Raw genomic sequence first — 18,873 nt, 5'->3', positions numbered from 1 at the left:
CATTGGTTGTCCCTCTCGCAGCCGTCTCAGCAACTGATATCATGAATCTTAGCTGAGTTTAACACAACTTTATCCAAAAAATGTTCACCACCAAGATCCATATTCCTGTAATCTCCCTAAAGAAACTTAGACCATATCTGATAGGGTTTAGTACTTTAAAGTGAAACTTGGATTCTCGTATGTAATTTCTAACTTTGCTATATTTTCAGATATTCCTATGACATTTATCTGTCATCAGTATTTTATTTATATTTGTGATTTTATCCACATTTATCTTCGTTTTAATTCATCATATAGTAATAAACGTTCGGTTGCAACTACTCAACAGTGAATTTATTATATATTTATTTTATATCAACCAGGTTATTAGTATAATATTATAGGGACTGCCTGTCAGTTGTCACAGGTGATACTGCACACACAATATTCACATTCACACACACGCCCGGTGGTATGTGTCAGCGAGAACACACCATGCTATGGCATTATTGGCCATTACCGCCATAAAGCGCCCTTTAAATTAATGTACATGACAGTTGTTATGTGCCAAATGGTTAAAGTTGGATTTAAGGCCAGATATGCTGTATGAATTGGATAAGGGCAAGCATTAAGTGTCAGTCACCAGTAGAAATATAATTACAGTCTTTCATTCCTCACCTCACTCAATCAACACACACACACACACACACACACACACACACACACACACACACACACACACACACACACACACACACACACACACACACACACATTATCCTTTGTCTGCTTCCAATACACTGAGCTACATACAACAGTTCTCATTATTACTGTAACACAATTCAATGTAAAGCTTGTTTTGTGTATGTGCATTACAAGTAGTGTCACAGTTAAGATGAGTGTTCAAAAGGTGCATGTGTTCTCAACTATGTGCATTCAGTTGTGTGAATACCTTTCTGACGATGAAGATGGGTGGCATGCAGTCAATGAAATGCTAAGTGCAGATCAATGACAATTCAATGAGTGTGGGTGGAGACGATGTTTGAGTGGTAGCGGGCAGGTGGTGCAGCGACAAAGAGCGTACTATATGCCCAGATGATGACCTCCATCACCACTCACTCAATGAATACTACATTATTAACACTTAAGTGGTAGGGGGTCAAACTAAGCTAGCAAGCCACATTGTGAAACATAAAAAAACCCTAAAAAACGTTCAGATTCTGAAAAACTGAAGAGAAAATCACATGTTTCAAGTGTAATGACTCGAGAGAGTAGATTCCCCCACAGAGAGCCACTAAGGCTTCAAAATTATTTTTCAACAAACTGTAAAAGAGCTAACAAAACAGTCTCCTTTCATCTGTCAAACAGATGGTTTTTCTCCTGTAATTGCTTTTGAAAAAGAAGCCAACCAACACTATCTAGACCGCCACTGATTCTGACAAACATGCACTTACTAGTGGATAGCAGGTAAGTCTTTGTGTTTGTATGAATTGTGTATCAAATTTTGTTTTTTCACTCAGTTAAATGTAGTAAACCTTGGCTTGGTGAGGACATTTTAAAGGGACAGTTCACCCCAGTAGTGCTATTTATCCATCTAGATTGTTTTGGCGTGAGTTTTGGAGATATCGGCCATAGAGATGTCTGCATTTTTTGAATAGAATAGAACTAGATTGCATTCGGCTTGTGGTGCTCAAAGCTCCAAAAACATACATTTGAAAAATTCAAAAGCAATGTCTCTTTCCAGAAATCATGACTCGGTTACTCAAGATAATCCACAGATTTGTTGTGAGCAGTTTCATGTAGGGACTATTGTTAGAAAGAAAATAGTTCCTACATGAAACTGCTCACAACAAATCTGTGGATTATCTTCAAAAAAGGCAGACATCTCTACGGCCGATATTTCCAAAACAATCTAGATGGATAAATAGCACTACTGGGGTGAACTGTCCCTTTAAAATGTCATAAGAGGAAAATATGTATTTTTGGTTTTAGGGTAAACTGTCCCTTTAAAGCTTAAAGGAAGAGTTTGACATTTTGGGAAATACTCTATTTCTCTATTACTCTGCTTTCTTGGTGAGAAAAGATGATTCATACCACTCTTATAACTGTCAGTTAAATATGATGATGGAGCCAGGAGACAGTTAGCTTAGCAACAAAGGCAGCAAACAAACAAGCGATTTCAGGTCTTCAATCTAAGCTCAGCTTACTGGCTGCTGATATGACATACATAGATGTGGCATGTAATTGTTATGTTACCTGGAAAGCTGCAACAGTATTATGTCAGAGACATAACAGAACCAAGTCATAAGGAATAGCAGGTTCAATTATCGACCTCAGGGGAGAAAGCACTGACAAGCCTTTATCGGTGTCCCCACACAGATTTCATTGGGGGATTGAAGGGCATGGTGCATGCAAACAACACTATGTGCATGTATGTGTTAGAGAGGAAGAAAGCGTGTGTGTGTGAGCTACAGCAAAGCAGATGGAAAGTGAGAGCTACTGTTTCTAGTGGTGGTGATTGCACTGTAATGGAGCCTCACACCCTTACAGCAGGACTATTAGCTGTATAAAGGTGGATGATGACTGTGTGGCTCCACAACTTTGGTAAAAGCCTTTTACAAAATCTAAGAGCAGCCAATCAGTCCAAATTTTTACCAAGCATCTTGAAGTGCAGCTTTCCTAAACTTAAAAAGAAATTTCTCAGACACACAATTATAACTTAAATCCATTTACTTCATCATCATCATTCATAATCATTAAAAGCCCCAGAAAAAAGCTAGTAAGTGCACCTTGAGTTGGAATTCTAAAAAAAAAAAAAAAACCTGCTATTTCCATGGTCAAGAATGTTCATGCTTAACATTTAAGCCAACATGGATGAAAAATCGAAAAATGCCATGGATGAAATCCTAACGCCTAATTATAGTTATGATTTGGATGTCACAAGTGATCAGGGCAAGGTGGTGACAATCGGGAAATAAAATTTTTATGATAAGAAAACACTGTAAATAAACAGTCAAAGTGATCAAAAAATGGCAAGCAAAATAAAAAAATTATACAGTGTGCCAGAGCAGAGTTTACAGTCCATGTGTGCCCATGACCATTTAATTGAATTTTGGCTTTTCTCAGTTTCTTTGTCTTTTTTTTGCAGCATAAATGAATAACATAATTGTTCTCGATATATGTCCATTTCTGTTTTGGTACAGGTACATATGTTAATTCATGTTCTCGCGGAGTTGCTTAGCGACACAACTCTAATTGTGGTCTACCACTTTCTCAGTATAGTGTCCACCGTATTAACAAAGTGATTTAGTATGTGCTCCTTTTAGACTATCAAGAATAAAAAGTCTGTTGGTAGAAATGAGTATGTATGTGTGTTTTAATTGTTCCAGCTTTCAATAGTCTTTAGGTCTGTTCCCTGCTTTACTGACTTATTTACATACGAATGATCTACAGTGATCTTTCCACAGACAACAATTTCCATGTTTAGAAAGAGAGAAAGAGAATTTAAAATTGAGTAATTGTAGGACTGTGGAAAATGTTTTCATAAAATAATCTTAAGATGAAGCTCTACTGTAACCTTCAAAAGTAACATATTAGGAGGTCTTCAACAGCGCCTAGTCCTGGTGTATACCTCATACTTCAAAACAAATAATTGGCTGCTTATTAGACTTTATCTGTTTGTGTGTGTGTCTAAATGAATAAAATTGCATGTTTGTGTGTATGTGTGTGCGCACTGAAAAGCTCACAGCTAGATGCTATTTGTAAAGAGCTTCACAGGCGGTAAATACACTTGCTCAGAAAATGCCACCATCTCATAACAATATGAATGCTGGAAAAGTCTGCTGTGCTGAATACACTTCATACAAAACAGTGACCGGCAGGTATGTATTACAAATACAATCAGAAATACACTAGGCATTACCAGATGGGTGTACAGTTAGATCCTTATCACTAGTGGGCAAGAAAATGTTTGCTCTGAGGGTGGTACGAGACGAAAGGCCATGTTATTACCTTTATCAAAATATATTATCCTCTGTACAGTGGCCATTTAGGACATTGCACACTCGGCTTGTCAGGCTCAGCTATGTTCATCAGTCTAAACTGTACTTTGTCAGCCCTGCATGTACTTAGATTCAACTACAGTAGCTATGTTATGAGCTGAGTGCTAAAATGACCATGCTAACGGGCAAAGTTAGAACTGCAGAAAAAGGGGAAATTTTAACCTGTTGGTGGCACAAGATGAAAAGTCAGGAGATCACCAACAAAATTAGGACACAAATGACCAAATTCAAAATGGTGAGATATTTTACTCTATACCCATGTGCTAATGCTTAAGTGTGGCAAAAACATCTGTAGATCTCTTTTATTTTAGATGGCTAAATAGTCACTGGCCTAGATGTAGATGAAGATGTTTAAAACTCATGAAAGACATGTGTAAAAGTGTTATAAAGCTCATCTTTACAGTCAAACATAAACATGACAGGGAGAGAATTAAAACAAAATGTGCAGTGTGCAGATTGAGATCATAGCAACCAGGTGAGTCTAAGGATAAGTCTTCCTAATAGAGTCAAAGTCAATTTAAAAAACACAATAAGAAAGGTCAGCCATAACTCTGCTGTCAAAACTAGCCTTTCAAATGAGGTTATGGCAGGCAGCACAGAGCTTTCTTCTCCTTCTCATTGAATGAAATGGATTTAAGAGCTGTGTTGATACAGGTCATTGGTATAGACAAGGCAAGTAGTTAGCATTCTGCATGGGCTCCCTCTCAGGGTGTTAAAAAGACACAGGGATCAGGTTCTGCAAAGTTATGTGTCTTCTTAAAAATATCACTTCAGACTAACATGGAGCAGTATAGGAATGTGAACTTTATGCAAATAGTGGAGTGTATGTACACTGTAATAATAATAGAACCTCTGTGCTTCTTCCTTTCCTGGACACAAAAAGAGAAGTGCAAAGAAGCCAAAATTTTAGGCAGGAAATATTTTCTTTACTGTTGAGAGGGTTTCTCTCTCTCCCTCTCACTCTCTCCAAAGTAAAAAAAAAAGTCTAGGTACATAAACAAGACACAATTCCATGGTGCACATACTATTAGTGGGCTGCGGCAAAAAGATAAATATTTGACCTTGACCTAAAATAAAGGCAGTCTCAGTTGGGACTTTGCAAAGACACAGTCAGCCTTCATTACAAAAACATGAAGGCTATTTAATGGAGGATTTGCCCACACACATCTACCAGCCCCTGCGGTGTGTGTGTTTCTGTATGTGTGGGTGTCTATGTTCACACATGCCAATGCAAGCAACAAATTTATGCACACATCACAACTCCTTTTGCTCACTCACACTGAGTGACCAGACCTGGGTGATCATTTATGTGAAAGCAGGTGAACAAAATAATGGAAATATACCCGAGCAGCATATCCCTGCAGTGTAGCCAAACTCACAGTTTATTCCAAACAGTGTCAACATTATGAGTCACCATGAGCTTCTTGTTATGCTAATGGAGGATGCATGTCACAGTGGATATGCAGCACGCATGACTGGACAAACACAAGTCAAATTAATGTGAGTTATTCTTGCTTGTTGAGATGCTAGAAACAACAATGAGCTGGCGACTCTAGAGATTTCTCAAAGTTAGTGGAATCAGACACCAAAACAAATAAAGCAACAAAATGACAATTAACCTTCTCTCAGTGGCTACACAAGTCTACAGTTAAGCACAAATGTATTATGTATAGAAGGGAGGTTGTGCTAAAATTGTGTTTAAATATATAATTTGTGGGATTTGGAGTTTGTACTGTTTGGCTATAATCTGTTTTTAAAAAGTTAAATCAGTTTTAATTGTTTGAAATTCTCACAATTTGCTTCTAATTTCTAAAGTCTAACTTATTATAATCTAACTTGAAGGCACACATATGGTATACGTGTGTGTGTGTCCAGACTGAGTTTGAATTACATCGCTCTCCCTCTCCTGTTAGCTTTGTTGTACACCTTGACCTATCATCCTTATTAGTACATGGAGTCCAGTGACTTTAAAACGACCGAGCAAAACAATGTCACAAAAAATGGTAACCGGTGAAACATCTGATAGTATCATTCCAATTCCGTTACTGAAAATAAGCCACAATGGGCCACAAAGCTGGCTTGCGAAGCTGACTACTACAGGAACAGTACATCATACATGCACATTTCAAAGAGAACATAATAAAAAATACACTGGTCTCGTGTACATATATGCTTGCTCTTCTGGTAAGCGTGGCTGTTACCTTATGTTCATATTACCCTCATGCTTCGTTCAACTTTTCATATCATTGGTAGGCTGCAATATCGCATTCAACCCCAGAGTGATGAGGGACATAAAAAATGAAAGGATCTGCAGATCTAAACTTCACAGAGATGAGATAAATCGAAAGCTACCAGATGAGTTTATCATGCCACATCACACAGTAGTATGTCAAAGTGTTGGTATTTGTGTATTGATTTTCTTTTTTTTGATACAATGCAATTTGTAATTTTATACTAACATAAAGCTAGGGTGTTCTAAATACCCCCTAATTAATTAGGTTTAGAAGGAAATAAAGAAGCAGCACATTATTGTACAATTCACACTGCAAGAAATACACATATTTGAATATTTATATGCTTACAAATGAACACTTAATTGCAACATTGAGAATGATATTAAACAGCAAGGCAGACAGGATATTATGCATGACCTCACCTTCTATGGTGCACATATTGCAGTTGGAGCAAAAGGAAAGATTGCATTGCTTGGTTACATGGCCCCAGCAGGGTGCTTGAACACCACACATTAATCTCAGAGGAAAAATACAGGATGACGTAAAAAAAAAAGAACAAAAAAAGCAAACAGAAACCTGTGAGACATGATTTTATACACCTACTCCCTTCCCTTCTTCCTCCCTCCATTTTGTCCTCATTATCATCCTCTCATCACTTAGTGAGCTGTGCCCCTAGCATGCCTCAGCATCACGTCGGGCCAGATTTATTAAATCTCTCACCCCTCCATCTTTGGCTGCTAACAGATCTCATTTTCCCATCTATTCAACCTATATGTGTTATGTTGCAAAGAGATGAGCTATAGGAAGAACCTGGTCCCAGAATAATGGATCTTATTTAATATGGATATTAGATTAACAGTTCTATACTATACTTGGGGTTATCCCTGATGTTCCTGCTCAGTTTATTGGAATTGTAATTACTCATGACAGGTAATTAAGGAAGCTTGTCAATGAAATATTTACCCCCCCCCCAATTTTTCTCTGAGTTGCATTTTAATGCCATGGTGCAGCATTGGCCGAGTTAGTTATTTTCATATTCTGCCCATGAGCCCTAAAGCCTGGGGGATCTCACAGATTATGCAGAAGAACTGTGCAGAAAAGAAGCATTTTAGTATTGAAGTAGGAAAAATGAACAGGCCATATGTGCATATGTGCCAACTGAGTGCCTTTTCTCCCTCTTTTACATATATATGTGATGTGTGTGGTTGTGTGTGTTAGTATTACCATATTCACTATACTGTATGTGAAGCATCTCTGTGTGCGCATGAATGTAATGTGTATGTGTGTGCATGGTTATCCTTGTGTGTGTGCTTGCATGCATGCATAAACCCATTCCACCTGCATTTAATGCATTTTATTCGATGATTCCTCACATACACACACAAACTTGCTTCCAACAGTCTCCTCAATGTGCAAACCACAGATAAAACATGTCCCACAGCCATACACTCAAATGCCGTGGCCTTAAGTGTCCTTTAGTCTCCCCTAAGTGCTTCAGTACATATGTTCCTCTATTCACTGCTACAGTAATGAAACTAGGACACCATAAATAAAAACATTTATAGGTTTAATAATTATCCTCCTTACTTCATTTAATTTTCAGACTATTCCTCTGGTTTAAATTGAGCAGCTAATGACTACACAGTGACAAATGTGAGTGTGTGTGACTGCCACAAGGGAGGGAAGAAGAATCACTCCACAGAGTAGTGTAATTAGCAAGACTGCTTTACATTTGGCACACACAGAGACATAAACACAAAAGTTATTTAAATAATGCCGTTTACAATATGCAGATCATTCATTTAAAAGTCCCCTGGCATATGAAGGACTCCCAAGACAAATATACACAAAATGCTGTTTTTGTGATTTAGGAAGAGAGGAGGACAGACTTACCCTAAGTTTAACCATAACCGCTACATGCCTAACCCCAACCCTTATCCTGTCTGTCCATATATTAACCTAACCTCAACCAAAAATCTTACCTTACATGCGGGGACCAGCTTTTTAATCCCCAAAATGGGAGGGAAGTCCCCATAATGTGACCGTGTGAAAAGATTAATGTCCCCACAACATAATTGATACAAGTACACACAAACCCATACACACAGCCACACACACATACAATTTTTCTTCAGTTTAACTGGATCAGATAGTTGATCTTTAGGCTTTTAGGCTCAGATAAAATCAGTCACAGGGGATACAGTGTAAGGGAGAGTTGGCTGTCTGTGGATAAGTGTGAGAATTGGGACATGGCGATAGTGAGGGGTGGTAAAATGGCACTATCATGATAGTATGCTAAACTGTTACTGGTGGAACAGTAAAGAGAGGGTCTATCCAATGGGAATGGATGAATAAGCCATGAAGCCAGGCAGCAGAGGCACTGGTCTGATATGATGTAGCCTTGCCATGGTAAATCTCTGATGCGCATGCACACTAACACAAGCATACAAATTCATATCAAAATCAAATCTCAAACTGTGCTGTAGAACTGGGTCATAGAGTGCCTCTCCTACTGAGTGTAAAAAGTTTTTGAGATAACAAGAATAGCAAAACGGTACTACAGTGTGAGAGACTGAGAGGGCGAGAGAATGAACTTGAAGCTTTCAGCAGAGCTGAAATAGCAAAATGAAAACTGGAGAGTGTGTCACTAATTTGGCAAACACATGCTTATACTGTATATTGTTTATTTGCACCTGTACACGCTTCTGTATACATTGTAAGCACATTTTCACATTTACCCATTGTCCCAGTTAGACAACACTATTTTCTTCTGTGGTGGGTGGGATGAAGGAGGCTTACCTCCCTTTTTGGAGATAATAATCTTTCCTCCCATGTGTATACATAACATGCATTATTGAGAGGCCTCTGCAGCGCTGACATCCTTCCAGCTCCTGTAGCACACTGGTTGTGTTGCTCGTCCCTGGTCCCCATTTAAACCATGCTAGATTTAGAATGTGGGTGCCTGCAAAGCAAGCCAAACTCTATACTGTAGGGAGAAACAGGTACAACCCTGCTCAAGTTATTCAGTAGAAAAATGTCTACAGAGCTTGCGGAGAGGCCGGATAAAAACTTGTAAACTTGTAAATGTATACAAATGGATTTCTCACTTGAGTTTGAAATAAAATGCAACAAAATCCAGATGAAATGACAATTCATGAATAAACCAAAGGTAAACAGCAAATCATTTAAATCACTTGTTACATTGCTATCAATGGGTATAGTACTTAGAAACCCTAAGACCATTAGTCAGCACGACGCTACAGTGAATACTACAGATTATGTAATGTATGCATCTATGTTTGCAACTAGCAGACAATTAAGAACCCAATTATGATAGTGGTTAGTTACTGCATTGTAAACAAACACGTCTGACTTAGTATGGCTATGTGATGCATCACTCAGCCAAGATATAGGAGCATTTCTAAGGTACAGTAGCTCCTTCATTCTGTGTGAGTAATGGCCACGAGGGAATCAGGCAAGGAGTCCAAGTCCATATAACACACAACCAGAGAGAGATTTACTACAAGCTCTGTGCAGGTACCAGGGCAAAGGCAGCATGAAGGTCACTGTTCACAGTCCTATTTTGTGACAGCATATTTAGTGTGGAGGAGGGTTAACGGTGATTGCAGATATAAAGACTATGTATTTCATTATTACAACAACAATACTAACTAACGTTAAAGTTGCACTGATCATAGCTGGTGAACATAATGGAGCACTTAGCAGCTAAAGACCCAGATGTTTCCCTCAGGAGTTGGTGGAGCCAAAACAGAGCAAAAGGAGAGTAAATATTGGACATTCATCAGGTGGACAGAAACACAGCTCCAAATGAATGCTAATGTTGGTCCATACCATCTTGATGTGTAAACAGGCAACTGTTTGCTAAACATTGTTTGCCGAACTGTATATGGTGATAATATGTCAATATTGTGTTTACAGCTTGTGTTGCAGCCCCTAAGTGGCCAAAAAACAGTTGATACTGGTAATAATTGTCCAGTGTACATATAGTATACATAGTTACAGAAAATGCACAAGCATACACAGATATAGACACATACATTATAAAACATTGGACATGATGCCGCGCTCATGTTACAACCAAGTTACAACAAAGACGCTGCTGTGAGGTGATTGTTCTCCTCCATAACCTGAGGCAGGAGAACACTGAGGACATGCTGCTCTGATGCAAGTATATCTTCAAATCACAAATGCACACACATGGAGCCATGTACACACCTGAATACAGATGTACATATTCTCAATATCAGGCAAGCTATCGAAAAACCTGACCTCAGATGACACAGTGACCTTTGCTGCTAACTAATTTCCCGTATAGATGACTTCAGTATTGAGTATTTATCTTCTGTTCAGACCCTTAATCTCAATCAGCATACAGATACTTTCACACAAGTAGTGATAGATTCCTTCTCTTCAGCTTCCAGCTTTCAATTTCATTTCAAATTCATTCCCATCTTTACTAACAAATTCACATGTAATTTTTGTCAGGTAAACTTGAGCTGACTTTGTGTGCTGGTCAAACAAATCATCAATAATTCCCTTTAAATAAGATGTCTGCTCTTTGATTAATAAAGGTCCAGACTTCAAAGAAACAACTCATTTCTCCAACTAGCCTTTTTGCTGTTGTTTGTGCCCGTGTTTTATATAGGCATGTGTGTCTGCTTCTGTTTTGTATGCTGGTGAGCGTGAGCACCTTGGAGTGCTTTTTGGGCGTGTGAGAGCGGCAGAAAGGTAAGATTTTCTCATCATCACTTCAATGGCTTCTGGTGCCTACAAAAGAGACAGATCTGCACAAGGGCTGAGCCCATGTATCCACCACTCCCACTCATTCAACGCGACACTGTCAGGAACCTTCAAAAAAGTGACCCAAATCAAACCGGTCGTGCCTTACAGGAAACAAAAACAATCCGTGACAAACATCCCAACCAGCCACACATGAATGTGAGTGTGAGACCTGAGAGAGGAGCTGAAATGCATTGAGAATTCATGGGAATAAGGAATGAGCTTTAAGGTGGACAGCCCTGTAGCAGAGTGAACTTTACTGAAGGGCCAAAGTAAAAGCAAAAGTCACATACACACACTGGCTGGTCAAATACCAATTTCCTCTCTACATATGCTCAGCACCAATGTAAATCTAGAGCTTATGAAGAGAAGTTGGTCAAAGTCATATTGGTTTTGAGACTCATTGAAGGGAATCAATGCATGCCTCATGGAGATAAAGTAGTCCCACTTTCCCTCTGCTGAGCGAAGTCAACTCAAATTAACTGACGTTCTGCAACAACTAACTGAGTGGGGATTAGAACATTGTATTAAAATAATTGAAGCATCTGTTCCTTAACGGGCAGAATGAGTTACACTCCTGTCCATGTCAGTGCTGCAGCATCTGAGCTGCTTGGCCAGCAGAACTAATTTGAACTGTGAATCATAGGCTCATCCACAGGTCAAACAGCCCAGAATGAATCATACATGCTCATGAAAAGCTGCTCATCTTTGAAATGTTTCTCACTGGATGAACCAACAAGTAAACAGCATATCGAATCAAGACAGTTTCCTGTGTGTCTGTATGTGTTAGCCATGCATCACTGACAGTGCAGTGTAACACATTCAAGCTCCAACACCACACCAGCCACAGCTCTTCAGGCCATTGTAACTTTGTGTAGAGAAGATTTTAAATATGGTACCTGTCATTATTTAGCACAGTACAGGTTCCTCCCCGTGATTCTTTAAACTATCATGCTTGAATAATCTTTTGTCGTTGAACAGCATCAGATTTTGGTTTACTCATTTTACTTAAAAACCTATTCTATTTACACAGAGATGGGCTTTCCTAATTTCTTGTAACAGTTTGTATTAACCCCAGTTTGTATTAATTCTGCGACCCTTACGATTTATCTTGAGACCCCTTTAAGGAGTCCTGACCCCCATGTTGGGCATCACAGACATTTTAGAAAACTGATTTTTTATCATGGGAGGACTTCACGTTATCCTCAGGAATAAATAAAAAAATACACTACCAAACTACAAAAGGAACCAGAAACACAACAGTGCAGAGGGAGTAAGTCTGTGCTGTTTAACACCAAGACCAACACCTGCATGAAAGTGCATGCACACACACAAATGTGCAAATACACGGGGGGGGGGCTGGAGTTGGAATCTCTGTTCTCACTGCACTGCAGCTCATATAGTCAATCGTGCAAGATACAATTGTACCCAGTGACCTGGCATCACCTACAGGAAATGAAAAGCATAACAAGAGAGAACAGAGAAGAACAAAAAAAGAACAAAAAAGAGGATTGCCAAAGGAGTATATTTTCAGTGAGTGAGTGTGAAGGAAAAAGGAAATTCAGTTTGATAATACAAACAGGAGAGACAGAGACAATTTCATCTTAACAGTTTACAGGTGGAGGAAAAACATCTTGACCACTGGATCACGGGCAGTTACTTGCTTAAAAAGCAATAGAGCATTGTGCATACTTAATTTTATTCTGACTGCCACAGACATGAGCAAGAAGTTTGGAACTACTGACCAAAGCAAGACCAAATACACACGTCATTCATTTCCGCAAAAAAAAAAAAAAAAAAAAAAAAAACAACCTCCACACACAGCAAATGTTCAACACTTACTTACTAGCATACACAAAATTTACAAGATGGCCAACTGTGTTCCAGCAGATGGACCCTTGTCCCTGGTCACCATGGTGACCCTTCTGACCTTCACCTTTATCCATGTAGCCTCTGCAATACGGTCCCTCAGTCAAGACAGCCATGAGTGATTACTATGCCTGAGACAAAACTGTCCTTTTAGGCTACAAGTATATAAGAAAACCCAGGATCACAGTCAATGGAGCCAAGACATAAGGCTTATTTAGATGATGAAATATATGTTAAAATGTTTATTGAGAAATACTTCATGAATCAGCTTAAAATGCAGTGTTCGCAGCTGACCAGTGAAGAGCAGCAGTAGTAATAGTGATTAACAACAGCAAGCAGTTAGCAGTAGCAATAGCTTAAAGAGTAACCAAAAGAAAAGCAGCGCTTCACTGCCCTCTTTGGTAGACAGTTTCAAGACTGTTTCCAGCATTAATGGTGGGTGTGGTCAGAAGTGTGATTTGTTACACTTGTAACTACATCAAACAATGATGTTAGAGAATCCTGGAGTACACCTGCACATCATGGTTGAAAAGTTAAGCCACTGGAGGTTAGAAAAGACCCTGAAGATTTTCAGAGGGTGTTAAGTTAGTCAATGACATATGGGTTAAGGTGGGGTGGTTGGTGAGTTTAAAATGCAGTGGCAGAAAATATTTAACATCAGCAGTAGCAATCGAGTGAAGACAGACTGATTTTAAAAAAACACAGTCAATCCTTCCATCAAAAAACATTCTACTGCTATGTATAAAATAACTAAACCTACCAGCAAAATACCATTTCATGCTTGTCAAGCCTTGGTGGCCACTTATTTATAATAAACCTCCTGCGCACTTCTTAGCAATCATGTCAAGCACTTCATAAGATGGACACATCATTAATCATGTTCAGGAGCACAGCTTATCTGTTGTTTGTGACATGTCAATGGATGCATCCTCCAAAAGGCAAACAACCAATCTCCTTTGTGGCAAAATTAACAGATTATATCCTCATAGTCCTGCCTTTAAAGAAGGTTGTGCTCTAAGTTATACATCAACTTTCTGAAAATAAAACTCTCCCTTCTTTTTTGTGTCACTCTTGACCGTTATACCTTTATTCCCACCCCCATTTACCACAAACCCCCACCCAAAATACAGATCAGAGTATTGTATTTCCACACGCTAACAGAACATCTCTGAAACAAACAACCTTGGCAGCTACTGCAACGATCCTGAAGCTGCTGTTGCAAAATCTGTGGGTAGGTTTCTTTTTCCGTTTAAGTTGGTCTGTCAGTTCTTGTGTGAAGAGGCATAATCTTTGGACTCTAAAGTTTGAATTTGATTTAGCCTGGAGGAGCGCAGAGAGCAATGAACAGAGTGTGACAGAAACATGCACTTACCTGAGACTCAAGGCCAGGCGTTCATCTTTAGCCCTCAGCAGTTCGCCTACTGAAAATGTGGCACTGCCCAGGAAGCTGCTCTGTAGAACCAGACAGAGAAGAAAAAACACAGTCGGTTAACAATGGGCAAAGTATTTCAGCAGTAAGTAAACAGTTAACAAATAAAACAATAAAAAGGGACTACAACAGCCGTACCATAGAGGTGTTAGAAACAGGTAAGTGTCAGACATAATGTGTCAGAAATTACTTATAGCCCTGTGATCTAAAAAAGCTATGTGTGATTTTGTTGTGTGATCTACTCTCCTTTCCCATCTCTCTTTCACCCTCTGTCTCCCCTTTCTCACTGCTCTGACAACATGTGTTTGCTGCAGGCATGATGTGAACAGGGGGTGTCAGCACACGAGAACTGGGTCATGGAGAGAGCCCATCAATAACGAAGAGAGATGATCCACATTCGTAGAAAACACACACACACACTCGCACTCCCTCACAGGCATGCCAGGACGCATGCACATCCACACACACACACACACACACACATACAGAAAAGCCCTGTACCTGCAAGTAACACCATCAACATGTTAGCTTGTGCTGCAGGAGGGGAGGGCTAAGGCCGTGCCAAGGACACAGGCTGCTCCAAACAAAGCTAAAACACAGAGTAGGTAATTAACAACAGGTACAAAGGTGATGCCACATATTTCATCATACTGGGGGAAAAAAGATCTTAATTAAAGTATCCGCAGCCTGTTCACACTCCTCTCTGAGATACTGAGATGCTACAGTATCATTTCTAGCCCTTTTATCTACTAAACTTTTTTTTCCCCTAGTCTTTTACAATAGTGTTAGTGATGGTTCTTCGAATACTGAAGTGACAATATGAAACAAGATAATTTGTGTTTTTCCCTAGTCTGTTCCTTTAGATAGCTGTCAAAGGCTGTACCTTGCCTCTGAAGATGAAAACGGGACTGTGTATGTTTGTGTAATGAATGCAAATGAGTGTCAGGTATTGTAAGCAAACATCAGAAAGCTTCCACACACACTCAATAGATTTTTACTTTCCACGTTATAGAAAACAGGGCGCAAACAAAGTCATCCTGTGAAAATGGGATGCGCCAATCTGATACGCCAGAACAGTGTCGGTCCTGATACTTACCTGAGCAAGCAGGCAGTAACTATTAATGTTCATTAGTGATTAATCTGCAGACCATTTCATCCATTAATTGATCCAAAGTTTTGTGTATGAAATGTCTGAAAATACCCATTATAATTTCCCAGAGCCCAACATGGTGTCTTAAAATTCCATGTTTTATCACACAAACCCAAAGATATTCAGCTTACTATCATATATGACAAAAAAAGCTAATCTTTTTTGAGAAGCTGAAACCAGAGAATATTTGGCACATATTCTTAAAAAATTGAGACAATTATTCAATTATCAAAATAGTTGCCAATTCATTTTCTGACGATCGACTAATCGACAATCATTTCAGCTCTAGTCATGGCATGACAAATCCACGTTAAATACAGTTTCTTTGTCAGTATTATTATAAAATTCTGCGTCTTCACTATCAGTTACATTAATTCAGTCACAGAGCGCCGCCAACTCAATTTTTAGCAGCGCAGCAGTCCCTGATCTCATGTTACCTTGCATAAAAATGATTCTAATGAGTTCCACGCAGTGAGGTAGGTATACAGATTTTAAATGGGAAAATTGGGAAAAAGAGAGCACTGGTATTTGTCAGTATCTGTATCATCAGCTACCCTAAGTTGAGGTATTAGGGGAGAAAAATTTGGATTGGTGCATCTCTACTGTGAAATACTGTAAAAGCATCACAAAGAACATGTAACAGTGCCATGGAGCTAAGGTCATATGGCAACTGTGGGAAAGAGGGCATGACTGATGAGAGGTGGCATCCTGAAACACAGCAATGCTCACAGGTCACATGACCTCACATTCCCAGTTATAAAGTCGTCACAGACACGACTCACTGATTTTCTAGATTTATGAGATTAGATATTGTTTCTGGGTGAAAATATCATGAACGGCTGTTTTGAGTTAGTTATACTAGCATGCTGTTTTTCCTCATCTTTGTTCAGCCTTTTCTTTTATTGTTTGGCTATTTGGCTACACTTTTACCTCTAATCTTGGTTCCTGTTCCTACCACTACACTGCTCTTTCTCTCCCTTTTTTTGGACTTTCTGCAGTCTCCCGTATCAGATAAAAAAAAGGCATCCTGTCTACTGACCTTTTCTCTCAATCATTTCCTCCCCGAGCATTTTCCTGCTACCCCATATGAATCCCCATATGCTTACGGCAAAACACTGCCCCAAACACATTCTCCTGCCCTGGCCCACTCACAAGTAGGCAAACAGAGAGACACATACGCATGTGTGCACACAGAAAAAGAAAGAGGAAGAGACCAAAACACAAGGTCAGTCACAATGCTATGGAAAAAAAACAGCACACGTAATACATAATATTGAAACACAGTGAAAGGTTTAAGAAGGAGCTTAAATTTACCAAAGAAGACACACAACCCCAAGCATCATATTCAGTTACAAGTTAATGCAGCATAGTGACATGTCCTTATGAATTAAACAGAGCCAGGACCCCCAGTAGGCACCACATAATATGCACGTCATAGTCTTCAGCACTGACGTATCATAGCCAATCCCTGTTTGCCCTGATAACCCAGAGCAAAAGGCACAGAGGGCCATTACCACAGTGGAGGAACATTATATCCCTATGTAGCCATTACTCACAAGCCGGTACAGAACGTCTGGTAAATGGTCTTAGAAATCCATTCCTTAGCATCTTTTTATGGCCCCTCACGATGAAGGCTTTAAAAGTAATGAAGCTCTAGAGACCGTCTTCTTACGCAAGATCAAAGTGGCTGTACCACAGAAAATGAGAGAAAGATGGGGGCAAAAGGAGGAGTGAAGTGAGAAAAGAAGACAAATGATGCTCTTCCAGGATCATGGAGGATTGATTATGATGGTCTCGCTCTGTTCCCTTCTCACATGCTCTGGGGCTCTCTCTTTTTTTTAATCTATCTTTTCGTCTGCTCTTGCTCATTCCCTTTACTGGTTCTATTGGTCAGGCCGGTTGCAAGCTACAAGAGAAACTTTGGATCTAAGATCTCCTTCACTAGTTTTCAAAAACAGTGACAGCTGCTTGCCAGCGAGACATTTCACACGAACCCAGAGATGAATACACATTCCTGACCAAACACACGCGAACGCACAAAAGATAAATCACAGACAAAAAAAAATGAAAGACACTAGTGCAGGAGCATGTAGGGCTGACATAGTGTATCTGCAGGCAATCCCGAGCACTTGTCTGTGGACCTTTTGAAGGCCACAGTGTCTGCCCATCACTTTGCAGAGGTAAACGGTCCAACTCAAGCTGTAGATCTATTGATTTTCTACACGCCCTGAGTGACAGAGTGACAGAGGGACACACACACACACACACACACACACACACACACATAGACACACAGTAACTCTCTCTCAATCATTCCCTCTCTCCCTATCTGTCTCTCACTCTCTCTCACACACACGCAGAGACTGCAGAGAATACCTGAAGGAGAGGACATTCATTCACATGCTATGTCAACAAATGACATTTTATATAAATGGCAGCGGTGACAGTTTTGGCACTCGCTAATTAATACGGATCTGGCAAACATTTATGATTATAAAACAGATTGATACCATGGAGGTCAGTAGTGTCTACATGAATACACTGCTCCTTCACTACAAATAGGGCTTTAGAAATTGGCCTAATTAAGTCATTAGAGATGTCATGACGTGCCATTTGTACTAACATGCAAATGCACTATGGACACAGTTAAAATTGAGTGAGATCACACGTACAACAAAAAAACAGTATGTAACAACACACACACACACACACACACACGAAGTCCACTTACAGTTATGTTGCACACAATCCTAGCAGCACCAAGCGAGTATGCCAGTAAGACAGTGAGAGAAGAGCTACAGAAATGAGGAGAGGCCGACAGAAAGAGAGACTGAAATAAAGGAGAGAGAAAAGAGATGTTATGTCTTCTTTCTTCCTCTTAATGAGCTCCAGGACGGTCCTTCCTACATATCTTCCTCCAGTCCTCAGTTAGAGTAACTCCATGTATACGATATATTCGTTCTTTAGAGAGCAGCAGGCTTACTGGCTGATACATACATTGTAAACATGCAAACACATGAAACACACACACACACACACACACACACACACACACATATAGACACACAATGTAGCCTCCGCTGTGACTAAGAACTGGCTAGAGTGGGCTACTGGCGCTACCGCTGTTGCTGCTGTGGCTGGCTTGACAGTAAGCGAGACCAGCGAGAGAGAGAGAGAGGAGGAGGAGGGAGCCACAAGAGGGGAGGGAGTCGACAAATACAAGCAGTTGAGGTGGAGAGGGGGAAGAAGGAGGAGGCGGGTGGAACAACACAGAAGAGGAAGAGACAGAAAGGAAGGAAGACAAACAATTAATGGGTAGTGAACCAAGATAGCAACACAGGAAAGGGAGAG

At 39.8% G+C, this 18,873-nt stretch overlaps 1 protein-coding gene across 9 annotated transcripts in view; it reads right to left on the bottom strand.

Moving 5' to 3' along the window:
* The window catches only part of inpp4b (inositol polyphosphate-4-phosphatase type II B), a 147,637-nt gene that overhangs the window by 87,152 nt on the left and 41,612 nt on the right, over positions 1 to 18,873 (bottom strand). For 7 of the 9 annotated variants that reach the window (XM_044185247.1, XM_044185273.1, XM_044185255.1 and 4 more), the window contains one exon: positions 14,316 to 14,395. In XM_044185247.1, the coding sequence (XP_044041182.1) occupies positions 14,316 to 14,395 (80 nt within the window). Of the gene's footprint in view, positions 1 to 14,315; positions 14,396 to 14,873; positions 14,939 to 18,253; positions 18,679 to 18,873 lie in introns of those variants that run through there. The other 2 variants (XM_044185304.1, XM_044185320.1) reach the window with 2 other exon arrangements.

This window comes from Siniperca chuatsi, linkage group LG3 (assembly GCF_020085105.1).
Source record: "Siniperca chuatsi isolate FFG_IHB_CAS linkage group LG3, ASM2008510v1, whole genome shotgun sequence".
Taxonomy (NCBI): domain Eukaryota; kingdom Metazoa; phylum Chordata; class Actinopteri; order Centrarchiformes; family Sinipercidae; genus Siniperca; species Siniperca chuatsi.
The sequence above is the reverse complement of the archived record's forward strand: the minus strand, read 5'-3'. Positions and strand labels throughout refer to the sequence as shown.